This window comes from Bombus fervidus, chromosome 13 (genome assembly GCF_041682495.2).
Source record: "Bombus fervidus isolate BK054 chromosome 13, iyBomFerv1, whole genome shotgun sequence".
NCBI lineage: Eukaryota > Metazoa > Arthropoda > Insecta > Hymenoptera > Apidae > Bombus > Bombus fervidus.
Window position 1 is genome coordinate 4,640,438 of NC_091529.1, and position 26,530 is coordinate 4,666,967.

Consider the following 26,530-nt stretch of genomic DNA (forward strand, 5'->3'; position numbering starts at 1 on the left):
TTGCTATTGATACATAAGTACGTAGCTTCGAGTGTATAATTGGGACAAATGTTACCCATGCAACTGTTGCGTTTCTGTCTTTGAAAAAAGAGAAGAAAAAGAAAGGAACTGATCGTGTGTTAAAACGTTACATAAAACGAAGATACCTGATATAAAAAATCTGTAATTCCAGGAATGGAATAGTAGTGATTACGTTAAGATGACAATTTACGTTTTAACATAAATTCGGTCAGCGGCCGGGATATTACTACTTATACTACTTAATTGCCTAACTTGTAACCAATTGGCCCATTGTTCCGATTCCTGCCGCCGATTATAATTATTATCCGTATTATATACTACTCGACATTTCTATAAGTATTGTATTCAGTAGCAAGGGACAAGTCCGCGGAATCACCCTTCTCTCCGCTACCGATCTTTCATTTCGCATCGCGTCGTACTTCCCAATACATATTTCGGCTTTGAAGACGGCACTAAAAAAACATTGGCCAAAGTAGTGCCGATTCTTAATCGCAAACCCCTGGAAGACTCTTTCTTCTCGCATAGAGGCAGCAGGATTAAACGCGGCCACCCCCGGTGTCGAAGATACGCGAAATTCCCAACGAACCCATCCCACCCGGCGTTACTTTGCGCCCCCATGCCCTCCCCTCTTCCCTCCTTTACCGTCTCTCTATTTTTTTCTCCCGCCTGTCCCCTCGCCACCCTCCTTGCTCTTGCATTTTTTGCCTTCTACAACCACGTACAACCAGCAGCAGCAGCAGCAGCAGCAGCATAGAGAGAGATAGAGAGGAAGAGAGAGAAAGGGAGAGAGATGAAGAGAGAGAGAGCGAGAGGGGGAGGGAGGGAGAGAGATGAAGAGGGTGAGAGACGGATGTAGGAAGGGGGTGTGGGCGAGAGCAGGAGACAATTTCATCGCGCTCGTCTCGTCAGCTCGTCTCCACCGTGCTGAAGAGTTGCCACGGGCAACCCTCCGCGACCACTGGAGAATTATTGTCCGTGAAAAGGGGATGGGCCACCCTCTCTTTCTCCCTCTGCCACCCCTTTTTCTCTTTCTCTGTTAGGAACCGAGGGGGATGAGTGGTGGGCGAGTTGGGGTGGGTTCAGGCCGGCGGAGTCGTGCGCACCCTGTGCCAGGAGCTCCACGTCGGGGAAAAATTCAATCCCCCGGTTAAAGGGGATGACGCGCTCTTCAGGGCCGTATAGTAGTAGTCGGCCCGGTAATTTTCACGAAACCGCTTTTGCCTCCTTCTCCTTCTTCTTCTTCTTTATCACATACGCGCACACGGAGTATGTCTCGCTCCCTCTCTCTCCCTCCGTCTCGCTTTTCGAACGTACTATGTGGTTCCCTCGTTCTGCTCGGCCTCTACTTGGAGCTCTCCGCTGCTGCACGTGCCTCCTGACACCACCGACCAAAACCAGCCCCCCTCGAATCTTTCCGTCAAGCCTCACGCTTTCACCGAACGCTGCGCTGGTTTAAAGTCGAGGTCATCAGTGGATCCGGTAGGATGCACGATCCGCTCCTCTGTTTCGCGATCTGCGCCCTTCTTATACAATAATTTACCAATTAATAATTGGTAAATTAGAAATTATAGGTTACAAGCTTCTCTTTTATAATTTTACTATTTGAACGCGTCAAGGATCGAACAGTGAAATATTGCGTAGAGGTTACAGAAATGTCTGAATCTATACATTGTTATGTAAAATGAAGAAATTTTGCTGAAAAAGATATGTCATTCCAAAGATAGGATATTTTCATATTATTATGCACTTTTACGATTCCAAACTACTCTTCGTCCTCTCTAAATTTTACTAAAAAGTCCACTTCGAGTACGACGATAGAAAACTTTTTTATTATTTTCGGTGATAGGTAATGATAAGGAGTTCGATGGATCTGGTTAAAAGAGTATGGTTTCTCATTCGCGATAACTGTACCAGCGTTAAGGAAACAAATATGAGGTAAAAAGCAAAAAAGAGAAAGGTCGGTAAACTTGGTCGACAAATACTGGTTTATTCTTTTCCCTTCCGAGCTGTTCGTTCTCCAAAGCAACGATGATTGTTTGCCAAAGTCTCTTTCTGCTAATTTTATGCCGTGAGAGAGTTACAAGCTGGTAATACCGATTGTTTGCATCGAGATCTGCGGAGTCACTGGTTTTTGGCACGTTAGGACAGCCTTTACTGATTCCATCTTTCAAATCGCAGCTTCTTTTTCTTCCCCTTTTCACTTACAATCGTGCAGTTTCTTCTCCTCACAGTAGGATGATATACTTCGAATTAAATCGAATTAAAGAATTCGTTCCTTCGAGGCACATCTACACTCTCTTATAAACAGTCATTGGACTAATTAAAACGTTTGTCGCGAGATCAAGTATCTGATAAAGCTTTCAAAGATCTGGATAAAGATTTGGCTCCACTCTACGGACTAAATTGAAGGAAAAAAGAAAAAGAAGAAAAGAGTTTTCCTGGGGGCAGGTTCCTAATGACAGTCCCAGAACGCGAGGAATCAGAGACACAAAGATCATCCAACCGAAGAATCCTATGGAGGCAGCCTGTTAATGTTTAATCACGATTCTTGCTGTTCGAATGCCGCACGGGATTCCAGAGGCCAGTCCTCTTACGACAGTAAAACGAACGAGCGAGCGAGTTTACGACGCTCACGGTTTCAGGGTCGGACACTGACGAGCACCTGGGGTAAATCTAAAGGGTGGCTTAAGGGGGTTAATTTCCAACGTCGCTTAATTCACGTGCTTGCCCCGCTGACATCGTTCCACCCGTTGTTTCGGTGGCCTCTCTTTCCTATCCCGACCTTCCTTCTTTCAAAAAACTATATTCTCTTCCATTGAATGTTTCCTTCTCCCACTTGTTATTACTTTCATTCTTTTTTCGTGATGAAAACGAAGGAAGTTACTTAATATCGCAAATATTCTACGCCTAGGAATTTATGAACTTCTAGATCCCCATTTTTTGAACAAAACTCTGCTGCGCTTTAATTATGCTTTCTTTTTCGTATACAAGTTAGGTTTACTTTTTATAGGAGGAAATGCTGGCGGGGTTTGGTTTAGTAATATATGCGAATAATTGTACTGACTGAAACGAATGAAAAGTTACGATTACAGTTACTAATGTAATTTAGGATTTTCTATTACGTTAGTATTTCGCGTACTGATTTACGTTTCTTTAGATCGTCCTGTGTAATGGATTTTGTATCGAATTGTTGTTTATGAAGAGAATATTTCTCGTTTCTCAGTAACGATAAGAGAATTGATCGACTTGCTCATTTTTCAACATAGATAATTCTTGCGTATAAATAATTTCCAGTCAACTTTAATCTATTTGTAATTGAAACTTACATAAGCGTATACTTGTAAATAATGATGTTACGAATGATAAACGTTGGAGAACTTTATACTCTCTTAATCATACGAGTAGCATGCAGATATGAGTTTTCCTATCATCAATATCCGTTTCGATCAGCTTTAAAAATAGCTCCGGTTGGTTATTAGTTTCTGGTAATAGGGCGTTTCAACTGATCCTCACCCCTGTAAGAGCTTTAGAATGTACCCCCAGGCCGGTTGTATTCTTCCACTTTTGACGAAAGTAACATTCCGACTGGAACGCCATTGACGAGTTTCCAATTCCTCCGATATCTGTGGTCTAGCTTTACGGGGAATTCGGCGCAGAAAGCGATCTCTGTTCACCACCGTTGCGGCTAGACTTATACCCATGCACATGTTTACGCGCCCGTTACATCGATCTATCGATCTATTTGCATTTGTGAGATCGAACCAACTCGACATTCTACTTTCCATTATTCAAATTAACGTGATACTGTTAGAAAAAATTGCCGCATAATCTCAAAAATATCTCGGAGTAAATCGAATTAGCATGAAGTATAGGATTATTTTAGTAGTATTTATTTCAAGCTAATTGTAAGTAACATGCCTAGTACATAATTTGCCAAATAATGTTTCATAATGTACAAGTTGAATTATTCTGTGTAAAATTCAAGAATGAATTTTAAGACGTTAAAGCCTAAGTGACTCGGATAACAATATCTGACCATATAATAGATTGGGTGTCGTTTACAATAGCGTAAAACTTTTGTCCAACTCGCACGCGACTACTTTTACCGCCGTTTCAGCCTAGTTCCTATAGACAGGCAATTTCGCGTGCGCGAGTTTACATATTAATCGTGTTGTTACACTAACAAGTGTTGACTCGTTCCGTTAACGGGTACTCTCGACGAATGACGCAACGTTCCTCGGATTGGACGGAGAGAAAAAAGGGTTATGGCAAGAGGCGACGAGGATTCGTAGAAGAAAAATGCTTGGATGGTAGCGATGGACGAAAAAAGAACTATACTACGTCAAAAAGAAAAAAGAAGAAGAGAAGAACTAGAACCTAGTCAGAGGAAGAAGGAAGACATTTGAAGGAGAGAGAAGAGGGGGGAAAAAATGCGGAGAACTGCATAGAGTATCTGAAATGTAGGCCCTACCACTTTTCTTCTTTTCCTTCTTTCTTGTTCTTTTCTTTTTCTTTCGCGTCCTCTTTTCCTTTTTCTTCCCTGCGTCTTCTGCCTCGTTTTTGCTTTTGTTCCGGCTTCCTCTTTATCGGTTTCTCCCCTGTTCCTCGTCCGAGGAACCAAGGCTCAACCCCGTGACTAGGGTTCGGGACGGTAGCGTTCGACGCTCTGCCTCCCGCGCGCCACCTCTCAAATACACGGCGAAGGAAGAAACGAGACAGACTGAGGGAGCGAGTACGCCTCCTTCCTTCCCTCGTGCGTTGTCTGCGCCTATTGGCACCCAACAAGCGCACCCGCTTAAAAGATACGCGACAAGCTTATCGACACGGTAAACAAGAACACTTTACTACGACAATATTGGCCGAATGTAAAACCTGTTTGAAAGGCGACATAAAAAACGAGTGTCCGAGTGTCTCCGACCGCGTCTACTCTTCTCCTCATCCTCCTCCATCCAGCGGCTCCATCTTCTCCTTCTTATCTTTCCTCGCTGCTTCTCTGCTTCTTCTTCCTCTTGTCTTCTCGATTTCTTTTTCGTTCTGTTGGACGCGCAAAAAGGTCTTGTCTTAGAAAAGAAGAAGCGTTTCTACCATGCGCGGGGAACGGTACGACGTGGAAACTGGTTTAGAAGTCGTACGCTCGAAAGATCCACGTTTCTCCTCCTCCAGCTCGATCGAGGAAGCAGAAATTCGTTTTGTCTGTCTTTGGTTGCGTGTTTATATTGTATTTGCGTATATGTCCACCCGAGGGATACTCGAAGTTTAGTAAATTCTTAAATATGGAGATTACGTTTACCGGTGTAAGTCAGAACGTCAAGTTCGAAGCAAGAACGATCGACGTTTTGAATTTCCCGCCGAAAGCGTGTGGTCGATTGCGCGGGAAACGCGTTCTCGCGGAGATCATCGTCCTGGTAACGTCTCCCCGATCTCCCGTGGTGTTAGGAAGAGAAGCGCGCAGAAGGGAAGAGGAGAGGAAGAGAGAAAGAGAGAGAGAGAGACTAAACGATGGAGCACGGAGGAAGAAACGGCGGCGGAGAGGTATGAGAGAGGAGACACGTTTGTTCGAGACAAAAAGCGCAGCGTCTGAAAAGAAAGGTCGAGGAGAGTGTCTCTCCCTCTCCGTGGCAGGATCATCGGCCCAGTTACGTCCTTCTTCCAGTAACCTTGCATCCTCTGTCGAGTTTTCCACCTCCTGTGCCCGGTGTCGTTCCACCTTCTCCGTCCTTTTTACGCTACTCATCGCCGCGAGAGCCCACGAATCGCGGTGCACCGATAGGCAAAAATTGTAGCAACCTGAAAAAAAGGACCTGTATGCAGCGGCGGAGAGTCGGCTGCGAGAGGGAACAAGAGCAAGAGCGAACCGGTAGAAAAAAAGAAGAAAAAAAGGAAAGAAAAGAGCGCAGAGGCGGGGAACAGAGAAAAAGCAGAAAGAAAGAGCGAAGCAACGCAGAAAGAAAGAGAAAGAGAGAAGGAGAGAGAGAGAATGCTAGAGAGACACACGCTGCAAACAATGGCAGCGCGTGCACGGAGTTTCTTTCTCCTCTGTTCGCTCCTAATCTGCCCTCTTTCTTCCACTTCAACCTGCTTTTGCCCTCTCTCTCTTACGTACACACGTGCACGGAACTTTGTCTCTCTCCTGCTTGCTGCACTGTCTCTCCTTTTCTATCCTTTCCTCACCGTATTTGTCGTCCTCCTCTATCATTCGTGTTCTCTTCGTCCCACAAGCAACAGTAATATCTACGGTTGTAGACGTGCAGCAGCCCGACGCCAGAGTGCGCACGAGAGACAGAGAATACGAACACGAGAAAGGGAGGGTGAGAAGAGAGGTGTAGAATAGAATGAGAGAGGACGTTGTTGCAGAGTAGGAAAGAAGGGAGGAAGAGAAGGACGGAGCAAGACAACGACAAGAGAGAGAGGAAGGGCGGAACAGGTTCCTGGCGCGTTGGGTTGGGTTGCCGGAGGGTGCGGGGATTCGAGCTGGAACGAACGGGGGCCGAGGGGAGGCCGGAGGAGAACTGGAATCCTGAGTAGCAACGGCGTAGCCGCGAACCAACGAACCTGGGCTCAACCTTAAAGCGATGGATCACTTTTGGTCACTGGTCGACGGCCACCGGCGACCTGTCTCAATCGGTACCAAATGCAACCCGGTGAACGCTTCCAAACTCGAACTTAACAGAGACAACAAAGTAACTCGAAAGTTAACCTCTGTTTCTAGTTTAAATTCTATTCAACTTAACTAATACATTAGGTTCTCGTCAATGTTAGCAAACCTTCGTAAATTAGACATAGGTTCGGAGCTCGTGCGTTATCGAAATTAATATTCGAAGATGCGAGGTATCTACATGATTCTAAAGATGTCCCGATGGGGACGAATTATCTAGGGATTTTGCGTCGCGCGCGTCTGCACGCAATTGGCGTAGAGACGCTAGTCGGAGTTAGAATCGAATCCTTCGACTGTCGTGTCTTAACCGGTTAAGCCTTCGAACCGAAGGATGTAAACGTAGTAAATGCTCGCAGCATCCATGGTGATATTTTTGAAACGTCGACACTGGCTGAACCCGGCACCGCGATGACGTAGCTGTTTATACAAATGACCGCTTCCTGGACACGGCTGTGAAACGATGCCGTGAAACTTGACGATCGCTCGAAGAGGGAAATGGAAAGCACACAAAGGCGAAGGAAGAGATTCTAAAGACATGTGTTGGATTAATCGATCAAAACGTGGCAAGTTCGATCGAATCCGGTAATTCCTTTCTTGCACGGCTGTACTTGGTATAAACAGAAATCCGGTCGAAGGATGGTCCGTCAGGGAGAAACCTGTTTGCTAATCTGCAACTAACAACAAACGATCGCTTTTGAAGTTTCGCTGGTTCTTGTGTTCCGCGAGATCGAACTCCCGCTTCATCGATTTTTCGATAGTTCCGAGACTATGTAGGGTGGAACATTTATCTATAGTCGAATTATTCGTTCTATCTCCCCCTTGGTTGCTGAATACTTCCGGGAGTAAGTACATAACAAGTATTCCAATAACAGAGTGTACAGTCTAATTTGCGGGGGTAAGCTTAGAAATCCGAGCGATCGACGCCTGGAAACAGACATGGCTGTGAATTCGAATCCACCCGAGAACTGGACGCGCCGCTGTTCACGCGTTGTCCTCTGCCCCTTTACCTTTTTTACCCTTTTCGTCACTCGTAAGAATTAAGAGGCTACGAAAGTTCCTCGTTGAATAAATTGCCAACGATAAAATCGCGGATATATATAGTAACGCATATCTGACTCTTTCTGTATCTAGTACTATACCAAAGTGTCCACAACTATCCACACCTAATCGTCCCACTCGACGAAACTGTTGATTACCCCCACCTCCGGCGAGGAAAAGTTTTACGCGCGATAAAGTCCGCTGATCCGATTAATACGTAATTGGTTAAGTTTCGACACCGTGAGTTTCCATCAGAAATTAGTAGCAACTTTGGGGTCCCATCAGAATTCTGCGTGTAAAGCGTGACGCCGCTGCCATATGATCAGATTAGAATTTACGAAGCGTGGAAAAAAATGACGAGCATAAAAAAGGAAGAATTATTTACAACCAAACACGTTTACATGGTCGTTCTTTTTTTAGACGTGTGATTTTATGCATAGTTATTTACCCCTTCGTGTAAGATCACCGATAAGGTTGTGGCGTCGAAAAGACATATAACAGATGGCGCGGACGATGTAAAATGTCCTCTAATGGCGCGATACTCACCGCACTGATTAGACGGTTAACTACGGAGCATTAGTTACGAAGATGATAATAAACGGTGTTATCACTTAACGCATGAGGCCGCCGTGCGGATAACGAAGAGGTCTGCGTATCACAAGTGGCGACATCGACGTCACACAGGAACACGAGAGACGACATGACTCGATAGCGTAAAGCATAAAGTATTATAGTAAAAAGCGTATCGGCCAGCGGTAATTAACGTTACTGCAGCTCGTGTCGTTCATTGAAATGCTAATATTTAGCGCGTATTGTTTATGCGCGATTTATACACAAACACTAGGATAAGTATACTTATTGGTGGCTCAAGTTTCACGTATTATGCCATTAGACGATTACAGGTGATCAGATATATCCTACAAAGGAAAAAAAAAAGACGTATTTTGTAACTTTTTTTTAGTGTTAGAAACGTTACTCTATTATATCAGGGGCAGAAATAAAGACGTTAGGCTTTTCTAAAGCATAAAAATCGGAGCAGTGGTGGTGACTTTTGAACAAAGGGTTTATCATCAATGGAGACGTCGAAGATCAAATTTCAAGAAATACTGAACGGTGGCTCCGACCGTTTCATCCCCTTTTAATACGTTTCTTAAAGAAACTGGTGGAGCAGCGTACCTCCATCACGATGAACATCGTCCCCGAGGATCCCTTTCATTCCTGACAACCCTATAGCTTACAACTAAATTAGCGCCTAATAGCAAACCACCGAGCCCGGCCCCTCTGCGCCCTGTCTTGATTATTCTGAAATACGGACAATTATTTTTAACCGGTGACTGCTTTCAATCCACCTTGAAAAATTTGCAATTTACAGAATTAAAAGGTATTCGAGGTATTTCATTTACTTCCTATACAAATTACATCTTGGCTGTAATATTTCATTCTGTACTTTGCACGATCGTCGATCTAAGCAATCAGCGCAAATCCCATAGATGCACGCGATTATATCCAAAACCTAGGCAAAACAGCCTTCTATGCGAATTAGAGGACTTTATAAACCTTTGTGCGCTATACTTTGGAAGAGAGAGGAAAAAGTAACCGTCCACGTTATATCGCCGTCCACGTTATATCGCCGTCCACGTTATATCGCCGTCCACATTACATCTTCTCTTAAGTCATCAATTTATTAGCGATCGTCGCAAGTTCTATCCAAGATCGAGGCAATTATATTCGAGGCGTGACGAAATTATTCCCGACTTCGACTCTCTCACGCTATACTTTGGAGGAGAGACGATCATCGAAGCAAAGACACGCAACGCACGCATCAGTCGGCAGGTCGTCCGGTGTTTTTTTCCGGGCCGCGAGTAGCATTGGTGATCGGTGGTGTCGCAAAACGGTCTCTGGGGGGACGTTGTCCTTGCGCGTACGTTTGCACGGGCAAAGTCCCGTGGGAAAACGCGAGAGATCGGAATGCGGAGGAAAAGGGGTTTCCGTAGCGGCGCACACGTACGGTGCACCCACCACACCCTGTGCTCTCCGCGTCGTCCTTCTCTCCATCCACGGCCACCCCTTTCGGTTCGGTGGCGCGGCAAATCAGTCGTTCTTACGGGAACACGATGGTCGACGACGTTGAAAGCGGTGGTAGCTGTTAAAGAGGAGGGTCGCAGGGCCGGGATGCGGGGGTTGAGGGTGGTTTCGCAGGGGGAGGGAGGAGGGGTTGGGTGAAAGGGCGAGAAGGGTGGCGGCGGTCGTCGTAGCAGCGGCGGTGAAGGCGGTGGGCTCGTGGGGGTGGGTTTGGTTGAGGGTGGTTTGATCGTATGGTACCACGATGTATTTAATCTGCAGGCCGCTATATGGTCTTAGTTATTCATGGTGGTCGGGTGATGGGGTTCTGGTGGGGGCATGGTGTACCGTCACGAAGGGTGGTGGTGTGGGGTGGGGGCGAGATATTGATCAAAACCTACCCTGGCACCAACCTCTGCCCCCCTCTTACTCCATCCAACACACCCTTCTCTCTATTTCTCCTTCTCTCTTTCTCTCTCTCTCTCTTTCTCTCTCTCGCTCGCTCGCTCGCTCTCTTGGTCTACCCTCCCTTACCCACACCTTCCTTCCTTCCTCACCCCCTCGCTACACTCGACCGAGCGTAGCCAGTGGTTCTCAATGCAGGATTCGAAATGGTAAGAGGTTCTCCCTCGCGAACCAGACGAATCATTTCTATGTCCTAGCGGGGGATGTGTCACACGAAAGATGCGGTCGTTGTATAGAGATTATGTAGCTAATGGGTTTCTTTTTAATAAAGTTGTAAGAGAAGGATTTATAGATGCGGATAGGATGTGATTTATGATGCTCGTATTAAACAAGTAATTTATTAATGCATTCTGTGTTAAATACGTATTTTAACATTACACTCATTACGTGGTATCGACCGAACGATCCCATAGAAGTGTTTAAATACAACCGGTAGGATTTGTTCGGGGAAAAAAGGGAGAAAAGTGTGCGTTTTGATATAACTGGAGGGCTTCGAATCCTGGCTGCTAATAGTCTCGTCGGCAAAGCGATGCGTAGCGATCAAACGAAGATACAGAATTTCAACCAATTCCCTCAAACTGTTCCCGTTCGATGTTTCCAAAACGAGTCTCAGTTCTGAAACGTGAATATCGCGAAACGATCCCCGACCTTCACATGCAAATTCGAGAGATTTATTAATTGATTGCTTCCCTTCGATTTTTCCCCTGATTTACGACTTTCTAAAGTATATAGCGGGTATAAAAGTCCAAAGAAATATATACAGCTACGAGAGAAAATTGACGTGGGATAAACATTCTTCCGCATGAATATTCTAAATAAACTTGTAATTGGTGATTAGCAGTCAAAAGCTTTTCACGAATGGTTAATGTTCGTTGCAATCATGCCATCTTCTAAACGCTCTCTAGCACTCAAAGAAAATTTTTTATATTTTTTCTTTAATTATATTTTAATATATTTCAAAGTATTCTAAATTCCGGCTGTTCTACTCTTGGCATAAAAAACATTTATCTGAAAAATTGATTATTGCGATGCTTCACATTTTGGTCCACAAAGTGTAGATACGTAGGATTCATAATACACGTTCTATCTATTAGTTACGCGATTCCTGTGGAATAGCCGGAGAGAAAAAAATAAACATGGAAATGAAAAATACGAGCGATCGAAGATTTTACCACGCAAAGTTCTTCTTTTGCTTTTCGTTCCACTTATGGTCGCAAGATTATTCCCGACTGACTTCGAAAGTGGCTAGAAGTTTTTACGAGCCACTAAGTCATCTACTCCGCGACCTTTCTCGTTCCTCTATCCTGACTACCATGTTTTCTAATTGTACCGCATTTAATTACATCTAGTTAGTTAGCCCCGTTGATTGTTACCAACCGGCGACGAAACATAGTCACATTATACGCGAAACGTTCCGAAATCGTTTCTTTCCATTGGTCCCTCGGTTTGTTGTAAGTTTTCGCGACTAAAAAGAATCGAGAATGTCGCGTTTTAATAATACCAGAGATTTATGCACGATGATCGAGCAACAATGTGAACGGTGGTCTCTCTCGTGCCGCGGAATAATTCAAGATATCATCTACGAAATTTATTTTCATTTTCTGTGTCGCGAAGGAACGGCGTCCGAGTCTCGTTAAAACAGTACCTGAGCAAAAGGGGAAAACAAAAGGAATAAGTAACGGCCACGATAAAAGCGAAATACGATCAATTTTGAGTTTCGTGTTTTCAGGCTAATTTTTATTCGGGCTTTTGCAATCCGCTTATCATAAAGGGAACGCTAAATGACCAATTACGCGCGGAGAAAAGTTGGATTGAAGCTTGCAATTTTTCGATTTTTCCAACTTCAATTCGATTACGAACGAATGTACAATGGTAACGGCGCGAATATTTCATTTTCTTCAACACAGTCTTTCACAGTCTTTCACAGTCTAATATACGAGTCTCTCAAGAATCGAACATATCGACCGCTATTTAAATAAATTTTTCAATTTTATTAAACGAGCAAAGTCTAAGATGAATTTTAAATAGTAACATTCGTAACATCACCATTCTTTCTACTTTCCAAATTATGGAATTAATCGATATTGCTTCTGATTGGCTCGTATAGTGATATTTTAATAAAATTTGAAACCCATCTGAAATTGTAATTATATCGGTAAAATTTGAAATCAATCTGAAAATATATATAGAAGTTAATATCTACATCTAGAAATATCTACATCTACCGCAAACATATTTATTTAATAAAAAACATATTTAGTACAGAATTAGTATACAGTATGAAATTAATCTTGAACATATATTTAGCCATACGTTTCAACTGTTGAAAGTATCATTCCTTTAATTTCATAAATAATCAAGTTATAATTTTATTCTTTTCCTGTTTTGAGAACATACAATACATTTTGTAGCAATACAGAACAGATACCTTACAATGTGCATTACTACTATCATTCTCAGACCTCCATGTTAAAGATGTTTTTTCATACATATTTTTTCGATTCGCGTAATTGCTGTTCCGAAAAATCCGGCTTGAAAGTTTCTACTCTATTAATTCGTGGGCGATCTCGAACGACGGATCTCGAGCGTGGGACGACGAATATCTGGTATATTTATGATAAAAAATTCCTCACCTGTGCCTCGTTGAGTGGTCTTCGCGAAGCCCGTCCTTTTAATGATCTCCGTGGAGAGAGCGCTTCAGAGTATCGTCTCGAGGACCCAGTGGAACGACGGTGTAACATCATTGCGACATTTAATTATTTTGATTTTTACATTTGACGCAGTTTCCCGCTTTGTCACGTGGCTTTTCCCAGCGACGACGCGTGGATTACATCGATTATTTCGATGGGCGTCGATGTGGAAGAAACAACGAACGCGAGTCTGGGGATGAATGCGTTTGATAAAAAGAACTCGCCTGCTCACCCCCGGTTCCTCGTACCTGTCCTCTTTTGTACCTGTCGCGAATAATCGCGGTTCCCGAGGCCACTCGACTAAAAGAAGAGAATCACCGTGTTCACGACCAATCGAAAAGTAACTTTATACTCGCGTCTGCCGATGTTATTGATTTTGTAAGATTAAATTGCTGCTAACGTACCGACCAAATGAGGGATGTCGTGTACATGGACGTTAATTAATTTGTTTTTAGCGAATTTTCAATTGCACCGTTGATTATGAAATATCGCCAAATAATAGAGGAATAGGGTTCTGATTGTTGCAAATGAATAAAGCTCACCACGTCTAGTGAAGTAGAGTTATTTGAGTCGACTATGTTTCAACATCACAAGAGTCAAGTTCGAACTTTGCACAGAACAATGAAACTTGTGTAATGTATTGTGAGATTATTGCGTTCGTATATTGTGATTACTGATCATCCACTTTTAAATGTACGGCAAAAGGAAATAACAAGAACGATGAAATATCTCAGATAAGCTAAGATAATATACTTTTTGTGGTTATGCGATACATGAAAGAAGAAAGGAGAAATTTTTAGACTTAAAACCTTTGTTTTCTACAAAGATTGAAAAATACGTGTGACCGATTTCCAGTTTTCCTTATCTAGTTTTTAGACATTTCTCTGTGGTACTGTAGAAGGAATATCATAGATGGGAAACTGTCCGCAAAAGAGGAACACTCGACGAAAAGCGTCGAGTGTCTCTCGTCAGCGCCAAATCTTTCGATGATCCGCTCGACGTTTGATCCGTCCACTCGATCATCCCTCGGCTCTCTTGTAATTACTCTGATTTTTCACGCGGTCGGTTTCGCGTTCTGTGTCACGACGAGAAGAGTCTACTTGTCGCAGGGTAGCGCCTGCTAAACCGATATCTTTCAGCGTCACGGATTCTTTGAAGTGTATCGACTCTGTGGATAGAGGGGGACAGTCTAACTACGGCGTGTCGCTGCGGCTTTTAATTACGCGCCAATTAATTAACACACCGCTCCCGCCGTTTCTTTTTTCACTCACCCCCCTATCCACCTGGTTTTTCCTTCCCTACTTTCTCTCTCTCTCTCTCCCTTTCTCGCTTTAGTCGTTTTTTATTTAGCCGGACGTAGCCACGCGGAGCCATTAGAGGCTCCAACGCGACCGCGCGCCACCCTTTGCCTTGCCAGCAAGTTATCTCGTTAAGAAATTAACCGCGAATTAACGCTGTTTTACCGCATAATTAGATGACCCCTAAAGATTGCCCCTTAATCCTCGGCGACGAACCGTTTTCCCCTCGATATTTGCCCGTAAACAACTTTCTACATTGTACTCTTTCTTCTTCCTTCTTATTCCTCTGCGGTTACCTTTTTGGTCCAGAGAATGAAACTAACACTCTTTACTCTGTTTTATCGTGTTCTCTTTTGAAATCTCCACAATCTCTTTTGAAAGTCAAATTATTCGAGACGAACTATTTGTCTTTCTGCAAGTTCAGATAAACGGAGTCACTATCGATTTTTCGTATAATAAGAATTCACGTTCAGCTTATCAAAGTCGGTGAACAGAAGTCGATGTTGTCGGGCATTAACTAAAAACTTCATGGCTACAAATAGAGTTCTACTATGGTAGAAAAGCTATAAGACATAGATGATAGAGGGATAGGAGGGTGAACGTACGCAAAGAAGTAATTTCGAATCTGTAACGAGATCCGTATTCGAGGAGAATCCGAAGTTGGGTCAAATTCAATGAGATCCGTTCACCGATGTCACGAAGGAGTTAGTAGATAGCTACGGGTTAGATTGAGGTTGATTGGGTAACCGCTAAGTATATCGAGCTTAGAGTACTTCAGGAGCCTTCGTACAAGGGTGCGATGCTTGTTTGCTCAATGATGTTGGGCTACTAAGGCGTTTACGGATCTACAGGTGACTGGCTTCATTACTCACCTAGTTGTTCCCTTTCCTTTGCAGATTAATTGGGTTTTTGGGGTCGTTTCGAGCCTCTCTTCAAGGGTTCGAGTAAAAGACAAATTTGTCGTGGGTAATTGAAACGAGAAAACCTTGAAAGTCGTGTCTTGACAAAGTCGACGAAACTGTGTTAAAGATTAACACCATTTTAACGATTATAACGAGAATGGTATTTTGGTCCATTTAACAGAGAATTGTCACCGGACTTTATTTCGTTTAGGCTCTGAACTCATCCTACCGTTTAGTAAATACGAGCAGCAAGCCAAGGACTGGTTTTCGTGAACTGGAATCTTGCGCCGTCGTATTGTGAAAGCGGCTTTAGTCGACGCGTGACAAATCCCGGGGAGCACGCGTAATACGCATGTCGAATACACATGAACCGCTCTTAAAGGGCTCGTATCCACGCCTCCAGTGTTCCGGTACAAGATTACTTATCGGCCGCGACAGGATACTCTACTTTAAAGAAGCCACTTCTGCTCCTTCCCTTTTGCTACTTTCGATACGTTCAACAACTCGGCCCATGATTATTATCAATCCAGCGAAACTAGCTATTTTCTTATTCCCCGATTAGTTCAAACATCGCAAATACTTCGCTCTACATGGAATACGCGAAATCAATCAAATATGTATATAGATTCTTATAAATTGCAGTCGTCAGAAGAATTTATGTATGTATGCATTCACGGTAACCAAAGTCTAAATCTGCATCTCGGTTTCTGCATTCGCGACAACTCTTCCGTAACTCCTCCTCAGGAAGAAGTACGTCTAGTAGTACCACCACAAAGCTCACCCTCTTTCCTGATCCACAACTTCAACTTTAGCTTCAGCTTCTCTAGACTCTAGATCAGCACCCTAAACGTCAAAAATTTTGTCGGCTACGAGAAGATAGAGTCAGGGGGCAGTTTTTGGCGGTCTCCAGCTCGCATGATCGAACGGTGGGCACGATTAACTCGCGGTGAACCTGTGTGTACGTCGGTTGATCAGTCTCTTGGAGTGAGTTCTCAGCCTCCTGAACGTTCCTCCGGCTACCTCTGTCTTCCTATCGTTCCTTCGTGACGACGTCTCTGTTGGTTGCACGCTGGTCGTGCCCCTGTCCCCCTCGGTTCGTTCAGGTCTTTTTCTTTCTCTCTCTTTCTCTCTCCTTCCCTCTCTGTTCGTGGTGGCAACGAGCAGCGAGTTCGAACCGAGAAGGCAAGTCGAGGAACCCTCTCTCGCGCAGAGGAAGAAAGAACGAACGAACGAACGAACGGTGAGCAAATGCTCTCCTCGTTCGCTCCCCCTCCCCCATTCACCTCTCTTCTTCCCCTCCGCTGTGTTCGGTCGATCTTTTTCTCTCCCTTTTTCAGCTGTCTGCCCCTGTGTTTCTTCGTTTTTTCCGTTCTCTCTCCTCTCTTTCTCCAGGGGTCAACGTACAGGCGCGCGGCGTGACCGAAATCACACACACGCTCGTTGCGAACCCGCTCGACTGTGACTCGCTTCTTCGTCTTTATTTGGCCTCTAATTGTTCCTTCTTGCGCGACGCCCGTCGGTCTGCTCGCCTGCTTTCGCTGCCTCCTTGCCTTCGAGACCCTCCGGCTTCGACGTCCAACTTTCGACGAGTCACCTGAGGATTCCACGCCGAGGACCCTGCCACCTCTGTACCTGCCGTATGAAAGCTCACGTTCCGAAGTTTCACTCATATTCCAGTCGAATCAGTAATTTTTCTAGGCCACTGTGTGACTAGATCCGCGATTCTCTTCTTTTTCTCGAATCTTAAACATTTCTATCAGTCTGAGTTTATTGTGCAGCTTGTGAGTTCGATTGATTTACTTTGGTATATTTTAACGAAGCTGAAATTTAGAAATTTAAAAACATTTATTGTAGGGACAACTTAGGGGTTTATGTACTCGCAATAAATTTAAATTATCCTGCGTCCTAAGTACTCGTTTCTTAATCATTTTATGATCCAAACAGACCTCTTATGTTTCGTAAAAACAGCAGCTGTTGGGATATTTGAAATGAGAAAAACGTGGTTCTTGCAATCGAAAGGGAGAATTTATTATTTCGGTCATGACTACTTCTCCACATGGCAATCAACCCCTGCTATAATTAGCCCTACGTAAAGAGGCTAATCGTAATAGCTTCCGGCTGTGACAGAGATTTTCCATCGGTGCAACAACCTGACACGTTTCTCTAACGTCTTGGACAATGGATTGGACCGACCTGGCCACGTCTACCTGGTCGAAAAGGGGGCTGGAAAAAGGGGAAGGGAAACGGGGCCTTGGGTGTCGCAGAGAGCAGATTAATGGTCCCCAAGAATTCCTGGTAGCGTATCCAAGAACTGGACTCTCTTTCTCCTTTTCTGTACGGATATTCAATAGCAGAAGGTCGTGGCACGGTGCGTAAACCAGAAACCACCCACGATAGGAAATTTCATTGGAACACCGTCAAGAATGTAGTCGAACACTAGAAAAACTGTTCTTCAAAGGATGAACTCTGTGGTTTTTCCAGTTTAGTAACACTTGCGACTCTAGTTGCTATTCAGATACATAATACGTTCCCTGGATTATTTAAAACTTAGCTGCTACATTTAAAAGATCAACGTTTGCTTAACAGTGTACATTAAATGTTACTACCTTCGTATAAAATCTGTTTATCAATCAAGGAATAATTTATTTCTTTTTCTTTATATATATACATACGTTTAATAAAAAAATTCATGTATCTTTAAATAATTCATTCATCATTTAATTAAATTCATGTAACTTTGAATAATCTTTTTAAATATTCTCTGCAACGATATTAACGAATTTGTTATATTATTCGGTCCAATACAATATATAGATAGGTATCGTCAAATTTGTAAATAATGAAAATTTTAATTGGGTGGACACAACGAGAAAAAAAAAGAAATGGAAAATTTCCTAATTAATTAAAAGAAGAAAAAACACGTCTTTAGGTCCTCGTTTAAAATGTGTTTAAAATTATAAACGTGAAACCAATGCATTCTATTTTCACTCTGGGCATGTTAAGGCATTTAGGATCGTAACATGTTGTTACTTACTTTATTCGAGTACGAGGCCTAAACCGAATACTTCGAGAACAGAATAGGTCCGAAATGGCACTAAACTGATAAGAAAGCCCTAACCGCGACCTAAGGAATAGGATAGAGACTCAGGTAACTCGGTACTTGCCACGCAGGTAGAGCTTGAGACAAGAGGTATTATTGTCCGAGTGGCAAGGGCTCGAGGCGAACCGTTTACAAAACGTTGGAAATTCCAGGTATACTCCATTGTTTAACAGAAAGTAATAAAGTTTTCACATTATTGAGAATCCAGTTTGATTTTTCCAGGTAATATAGTAATTTTCTACGGAACCTAATGACATCTGTTTTCTCCTTCCGTTTGACTTCCACTGGCGTTACTTGGCCAATTTCACTTGTATCTGCAACTGAAACAACAAATTTCCACCAAAATAATGGGAGGAAGCTTTTCTTCAGTAATAAAATTCTAATAATTGAGTTTTTGTGAACTTTCCTAAAGAAAAATATCGGTTTCTTTTTTCGTAAAAGAAGCGTTTCTATAAGAAAATTTGTCACAGGATTTGAAAAACAAGAAAGGACTGGAAGTTGTATTCGTGCAGGGCGATGATCGTTTTCGCACGTGCCGCGCGTCAAAGTGGTAGACCATTCTTCCTCATCACGCCGTACAAATGCGTTCAACTTGACCCCGAACCCGATGAATCGGATTTCTGGGCTTCTGTGATCTTAGTGAAATGAATCCTACATCGGTTCCTCTAGGACCCTTAGGTTCCTTCGGATCACACGAAAGTGAAACTGCTTTCTAGTAAACTTCGATAAAGAGACGACCTCCTACTACCACCTAACCAACCACTTAGCAAACAAATTCGAATACCATACTTCTACATCATTTTCATTCTACGACTACTCACAGAAAATTTATTCAAATTCCTCGAATAATTTTTATATAATATTCATCTTTACCTCATGCCGCTTCAGATATTTGAATGCTTAAAAAATATTTAGACTACACGATAGATCGTTGGAAAATATTTAAAAAGCTCGTGTCGTTACCGATGGGTCCCTTCCTTCTCGATACGTGTTCCGACGTCGCATTGTACGTTTAATGAGTTAACGACGGGCAATGGTACGTCCGTAAGGTGAATACGCGAGGAACGAAAAATCAGAGTGTTCTCTGGCAAGGGTGGCACGGCTCGGTAAGGAAGGCATGGTATGGCGCGGTAACGCAAGGTAAGGCAAGTCCCACGTCGGTTGCGTGGACACCGGGCATCGGGCGCTCACGTGGCTCCCCACCATTCCATCCGTGCGTGAGACTGCTCCCTTCCGACGTTCCTTTCGCCGTGGCTTCGGTTCAGCTTCCCCCACCTCGTATCCTCGCGTGGCTCTCCCCCTCCAGCGTGCCGTTCTGTCCTCGAAAGCTCGAATGCGACAGCAACGCCACAGACCCTGCCACTCCGCAGTAATGCGATTGCTCTCGTGGAGTACACTAGTATTCGTGGACAGTGTCGGTTGTTGCTTTGTGACACGCAACGCGCGTTGTCCCGCGTCCGTGTTCTCCCTCTCCTTTCGTCTCTTCTGTCTGTTTCTTTGGTGTGGATCGCGCGCGCGGTGACTCGAGTGTTCAGTGATCGTCTCGCGATATGTACATAGTTCACTCGAACTGTGTTCGTCTTTCTCGTATTATTTATCTCTCTCTGGTTTTTTGCATTGAGAAGTAACTGAGAGAGGATTGCAGTCTGTACGCTATCGGATAGAGTCTGTTGGGCGAAAGTTTGATTCGTTTTCGGAATCGACGCGATAGAAGAGTGGGAGCTTTCCTAGTGTAAAAGGAACATAAAACGAGTAGACTCGAGAGCGTGACGGACTATGCCGAAACACGGCCATCCAGTTGGGAAGCAGCGTGGTCGCGCGGGCTTGGTGTTTGGGTCGCCTAGCGGCGACTGAGTTCGGGATGCTAAAAGTTCCCGCGGGAGTCGGCGGAGAGTGTTTGCAGAAGGAGGAGAAGAAGGCCGGCAGGATGGGCGGGAGACGAGGTGTGCTGGTCCGCGACGTAGGTGCGCACCGCGACGCCGACGACGTGACGGCCACGTGCCCCCGCAGTTACCTCGCTGGTTGTCGCCACTAACCGTTGCACTAGCGTATAGTCGTTGATCGTACATAGTTGGTCGAGCGAAACGGCGATCGTACGACCATATTTTGCACACCGCGTCGTAAAAACAAGCTGTATAGTCAAGTGTGTGATTTTTGTCGATAGATGGAGTATAGAGTGTATTACCCGTGATTTTTCCCGTTTCGTATCAAGTGCATTGTTGATCGTTTTTGGTGTTTCGTTCAGCCGCCATTGAAGATATTCGCTCACAGGATTCGAAGTTGTGAAGTTGTTGGATACTTTGTGCGACAGACGCGAACAGGTGGTACGCGCATTGTTCCTCAACTCGAAGTCAAATCGTACTAATAGATAATCGAACATCCCGCCGGTGAAAGGAGAGAGGACGCTGGCATTGAGCGGTGATGAACTGGATGTCACGGGGCGTTAATTCGTTGTCCCGCGTGAACCCAAGGTATCAAGAAACTTGAAACTTGATACACGAGGTGTCGTCCCTTCCGTCCTAGCCGCGTGCACCGAGTTCTACTTTTTCGAAACATACCGCGAAGTGTTGTGATTCCTCGCAGTGATTATTATCCGTGATTGATGGTGTTCTAACTGGGATGCTTCTTAGAGGTCGAACCAAACGTTACGAATCCTACAGTCAAAATATATTCTAGAAACAGTGTCCTTAAACGTACAAGTGAAAAACAAATAACAGCGAGTTGGAGTTTCAGCTTCAGTTGGAGTTAATAGCCTGTTGGAGGGACATTGTGTAAACGCAATAGAATCTGCACACAAACAGGAAAATAGTGCCTCTAAACTGAGCCAGAAACGAAATTCGATTAATAAGAGATTTGGCATTGTGCAAGCTAAATAGATTTCTGATCGAGCATCGAGAGATTCCCGCGCTCGTACCCCAGTCATCAGGCCGACGGGAGTTCGAGGAGAGGGTGAAGGGCGTCGTGGAGGGGGGAGTGATGCCGGTGAGGGTGGCACAGCGCCCCCCAGGTGGAATACCACTGCACGCCGGCGTGCCGGTAGCGCCCAGCAGCGTAACCGCCTCCGGTCCGTCGGGCCGGTGCCTCGGGGGCCCGGCAGCGCCCCCCGCCGGCTCGCCACCGCTGCCGCCCTCCTTGCAATCGCTTGGCGGCGGTGTGAGCAACAACACCAGCAACACTGTTGGTGCTGCCAGCAACGGGTCCAGCAACGGTAACGCCGGCCTTCAGAACACCGGCAATAATAATAACAACATAGTCGGGAACAACAACGCCGGTCAGAGTATCGCCGGCACCGGCCTAGGAGGCGTCAGCACTACGAGCGGCGCCACGAATCCCTTGCAGGCGATGGCGTCGGCGGCGGCCTCGCTAACCCAGTTGAACAACATGGCGAATGGCCCGCTGCCGCCGCTAGCGGCCACCGGACCGACCGGACCGCCTAGTTTACCGCCTCCACAGCCGGCCACCACGCCGACTCATGGGGGTCCACCGACGCCGCACGCTGGTGTCACCGGTGGACCCCATCTTAATGGAGCTTCCCCGAGTCCTCACCCGATGCCACCTCACGGAATGATGAGCGGGTCGCCTCACGCGCCTCACCCACATATGGGTGGCGGCGGACCCTCACCTCATGCTCACCATCCCGGCCCTCACATGGTCGGTTCGCCGCACCATCCTGGCCCACATCCCATGGGTCCCGCTGCTAGCATGATCGGAGCCAGTATGCAGCCTCAAGGTGGCCCTGGAATGTGCGGCCCTGGACCTACCGGTCCCATGGGTCCACACGCTCACCCGCAAGGACCTGGAGTACCCGGACAGCCTCACATGCACAACGACCCTTTCTACTGTTCGCCTTTTGGATCGCATTACTTTAGGTAAATTCTTTGGCTGATCGTTTATTTGGGTTGGGGAATCGAGGGAAATCGAGGGGGATGACCTTTTGACGCAAAATTCTAATTAAATAAGAATTGATATCTTGACACGTATTATATATATAGAGAGAAAAGAGAACAGCATTTATTCTGTCTTAAGGTGCTCGTTGTAAGTCGTCCTTGATACATATTTTTCTAACTATTTTATGTAGTGTGAGGCGAGGTAAGGCGAAGGCCGTGACTGGTGATGAATTTCCATCGGACACGGCCACGACAGCCTGCTCACCTTTGGCTCCATTGGGAAACACGACGGCGGAAGATCAATCTTGCCGCGATTAGAGAACCGTGCCCGCGACAGAAATAAATAATCTGTCGCCACGTCGACTGTAACAATTTTTCGTCACGCGAAACAACGCTCGCCCGTTCGACGAACGCGTTTCCGTAGTGTATTGGTGCTTTCTTTCAAGAAATGGTCACGTGAAATTCCTGAAAATGGTGTATCGCGTGGCCAAAGAAAGTTCCGAGCAAAACGTAAGCGTGTCCCGTAGCTGTGATCCGCACATTCGAAAAACACGAGGTATCTTTCCACGCGTTTCTTTTCTCGATTATAAAAGTGCACAAATAAAAGGCAAAAGAAAGTTGCATTTTTCGTCGTATCTTTTTTTCGAAGCCTGATTCGATTCTGACTGATGCGGATGTTTTACGTTCGTTGGATTTTAGGTTGCATTGGTGTGTTATTATTCTGTCAAATTATTTTATGCATTTGTAGGAAATTTAAAGACATACAAAAGGTTTAGAAGGTGTGTAAACTAGAATGCTCGTTATAATATTTAATGAATGAAACAAAGTTTCTAATTCTTCATTTATGTCGATAAAGATACGAAGTTGCATGAGAATTTGCGGTTTAGTTATCACGCACAGAGATAAAAGGTTTTTTCATTCGACTCTTTGCTTCATCACTGCAGAATAAATTATCTGACACTTGTTACAACAATGATCCAGCCTTTGCTGGATAAGGCTTAATACGAAATATTTAATTGTAAGAATTTTATAGTTGGATACTATATTCAGACTGTTCCTTTACAGCCCGATACTTCGTTCCGCGCCAATCGTTTGGCAGTCTCTCACTAGTACACTCTCTCGGGCGTAGTAACAGTATACTCGGAGAATCCGTTATCATAGCTCGGCCAGGATCTTCCTGGTGGGTGACCGTTGCACGGTCGAACGTGCCTCGAAATGTAGCCGCTAGTAAATAGGCTTGTGGAGCTAACCAAAATACTTATTTACTCGATCTCCATTCACAATCGTTCTTCTCCATTGCTATCTCACCTGCTCAGCTTTGAGTTTCGTCTTCTCTTTAATACATTCACTGCGTTTGGCGCAAACTTTTGGATATTTGCGTAGAGTCGATCAAAAAATATACTTCAACACACTGGAATCCTTTGAAAATTCCAGTCAAACGTACTTGGCAATAACCGTGCAAACTTTTATCATAGTAATAATCGATGAATCGAAAAGTATCAGGCATCTATCGTTCGTTATTTTTGTTAATTTAATATTTAAGAGATGTAAGAACTCGATAGAAGAACAAATCTAGGATTTCTGAAAAGTATCGTAGCTAAACAATACTCGTATCGTTCCGAAATTCTATCCGAACGTACTACAACCATTTCGTTCATTACAATCATGCGAATTTTCATCGGAATAATCGGTATAGCGATGTATTTGGAAGTAGCCAGGGATCGATGGTGCATGAGGCAATTATCGTGGACACAGCGAGCATGTTCGCGAGTCAGGTGCCCTGGAAGTGTCTGGGACACGGTTCTATCCGCAAGTTCAGGTGGCCCGCAGGTGGGAGGCGCCCCTTTGCGCAGGTGTACGCGCAAAACGCGACTTCCTTCCTCGTCTGGAGAAGGCCAGAGCATAGTAGAGGGCCGTCCAGAACCGATATCCGAAGCGTAGCTACTACGACGGTGACGATTATCCGGTTCTTCTCCTTCGACCTTCCTTGTATCCGGTCTGGACGTCTCTATCGGCTCGACATCATCTCCCTGTTCGCTGGCCCCGTCTGGTAATCGCCAGGGCTCATTATCATAAGCGTTCCACGCTGCTACATTCGCACGAATCGTCGAACTACTTCGTTCAACAACCGCGACCATTTTCGTCCCCCTTAGAGTCGCGATTTCTCGAAGATCTTCCAGCAGAGATACATTTATATCTAAGCTCGATTTATTGAAACGAAATTTTACTTAGTTTCAGATTAAACGAACGCTTACTCATTGACTTTATCTAAATGTAAACTCTTATTATATAAACATGTAGTGGGGAGAACCGATGTATTTCTATTTCAATTATATGACTTGTTTCTTTTAATAGCTCAGATGCACTTGTGTTGTATTTTCACGATTTTGTTTTCAGTATACTAGAAAAATTGGTGCAAGCATAAAGTTGTTGTAGAACCATTCATATTCTTCGTTTTCTTCTACGTTTTACTGAAATATAATATTCTTATCTTTGGATATTAACTCAGTAACATATGTACAGTCCTCTACCAGTTGTCTCTGCTCGGAGATATTGTAGCCGCGTCTTATTAATTTCACTGTTTCGTTAATCGTCATTCTTCCTAAACTTTTGCGCTTTGAGAACAATGAAATTATGACAATTACGAACCATTCAAATTAATATTTCAGTAATGCGTAGGTACCACGTATTTAGGTATATATAGGTATACAGGAATGTCTAGTACGATGAAAGTAGTACGCTAATGGGATAATCAAGTAAATCGAGATTGATTTCTGATTTCAATCAAACTTTCACGACTTTAAAATTAGCGATATGCGACTTATTATTATAATTGGCTCGTTATTACATTACGATATCGTTAAAGAATTAACAGGAAAATTATAAGAGTTTTATTTTATTTTGATTAAATTGTACGAGAGAAAATGAAGAAAGAAAGAGGAATAAACGAGAAGGAGACGATGAACGAAGTTTCGAGCGCAATCGGAAGTCGAACGTCGTCGGTGGACTTATCTTATCGCGGCCTCTCGGTAGGATAAGAAGGACCTTGATCGCCTCGCGACAAACTGTATCGGCACCTTGGTTGGTTGCGAGCCTCTGGTAGTTTTGCAAATTTCTATATACGCGTTTTCTTTACTACCACCTCTTGTTTTATTACTCAAAATACAAATATATATATTTCATTCTATTATTATATCTACAAGGAAGTTCGCGTGATTATTTCCATTCTATTATTTTCTAGTTTAAAAATATTGAGAAAATTTACTACAAGATCTATATATCATATTTCCATTAATGTTGGATTATCCTGATAATCCATTCAGGAAATTCATTATTTTCTAACCTGAGAATTGTCGAAAAATTTATTACAACACCAAGTTATTCTATATCCATTAACTTTCAATTATATCCCAATACTTTAATAGATCCTAATAATCCACAGTTAGAATGATGGGTACAAGCGGTTTTCGCGTTATTTCCATCAGTCAAACGTTCAAGTAACACTGGGAAATAGCTTTGCGAAGGAAACGAAGCAACTATCGAGGTTTTGGTGGTTCGCGAGCGGCAGCATCGCGGTTCTAGTAAATCGCCGGTACGAATCGGTGGATGACGAAGGGGAAGAGCCGTGGAAAGAGGAAAGGCTCGTTTCACTGGCGAGGCACGCGAGGAGATACCAGGCCGAGTGCATGAAGCCGTGTGCAGGTAGCGTATCAAGCCGTATCGTCGGTCGGTTCCAGTTTCACGTGAAACTGTTCGTGCAACCAAGCAGGTTCAAGGCAAGCCTGAAAAGTGGAATGCACGTGCGTGCAGATGGAACACCCTGGAAATCTGAACAATCGGCAGGATCTAGTCTTTGCGTTGTAATAAACGAGACAGTTTAGTTAGTTTTCTCATTAATCAACTATGATCCTTGGAACATTTGACATCTTATTACTAAAATAATAGGAAGAGATATTTTCAGATGGTTTTGTAGAGAAGGTTGAACGCGGTAAAATTTAAAAAATCAGTTCTATCGAAACTAATTATTACTAAAGCACCATTGTACATCAGTAAATATATTCCTATATAAGCATATACTTTTGGTATTAGATGCTATAAACGGAAGAAATTCGATTCTCGATTCGTGGTCATTTTATTTCCCTGGCACTGTTAAACTCCTGTAAAGTAAGAAGGGAATTATGTGAGTAGTGGTTTCTATTTGCAACAAGGAGAGGTACAAGCGCGTTCGTATAATCCCTAAAGAGTTATTAAATCAGATCAGCTGCCCCAAAACGTGCAAAGTTTATCAGACCGCGAAGGCTCAGATCCAATCTAATTCCCGGCGTTCGCTCCTCTGCGGACGTGGCAGGTCGGCTATCAAATGCATCAAGCTTTTCCACGCACTCGATTAACCCCGCCGCACTCAATCATTCA

General features: G+C 44.1%; 1 protein-coding gene across 7 annotated transcripts in view; it reads left to right on the plus strand.

Annotated features, from left to right (window-relative positions):
* The window catches only part of Chi (LIM domain-binding protein 2 Chi), a 133,993-nt gene that overhangs the window by 44,534 nt on the left and 62,929 nt on the right, over window positions 1-26,530 (plus strand). For 3 of the 7 annotated variants that reach the window (XM_072015492.2, XM_072015488.2, XM_072015489.2), the window contains exon 1: window positions 19,595-22,099. The exons of 3 other annotated variants lie outside the window; for them this stretch is intronic. In XM_072015492.2, the coding sequence (XP_071871593.1) occupies window positions 21,207-22,099 (893 nt within the window). In that variant the 5' untranslated portion in view covers window positions 19,595-21,206. Of the gene's footprint in view, window positions 1-19,593; window positions 22,100-26,530 lie in introns of those variants that run through there. One more of the 7 variants, XM_072015491.2, reaches the window with a different exon arrangement.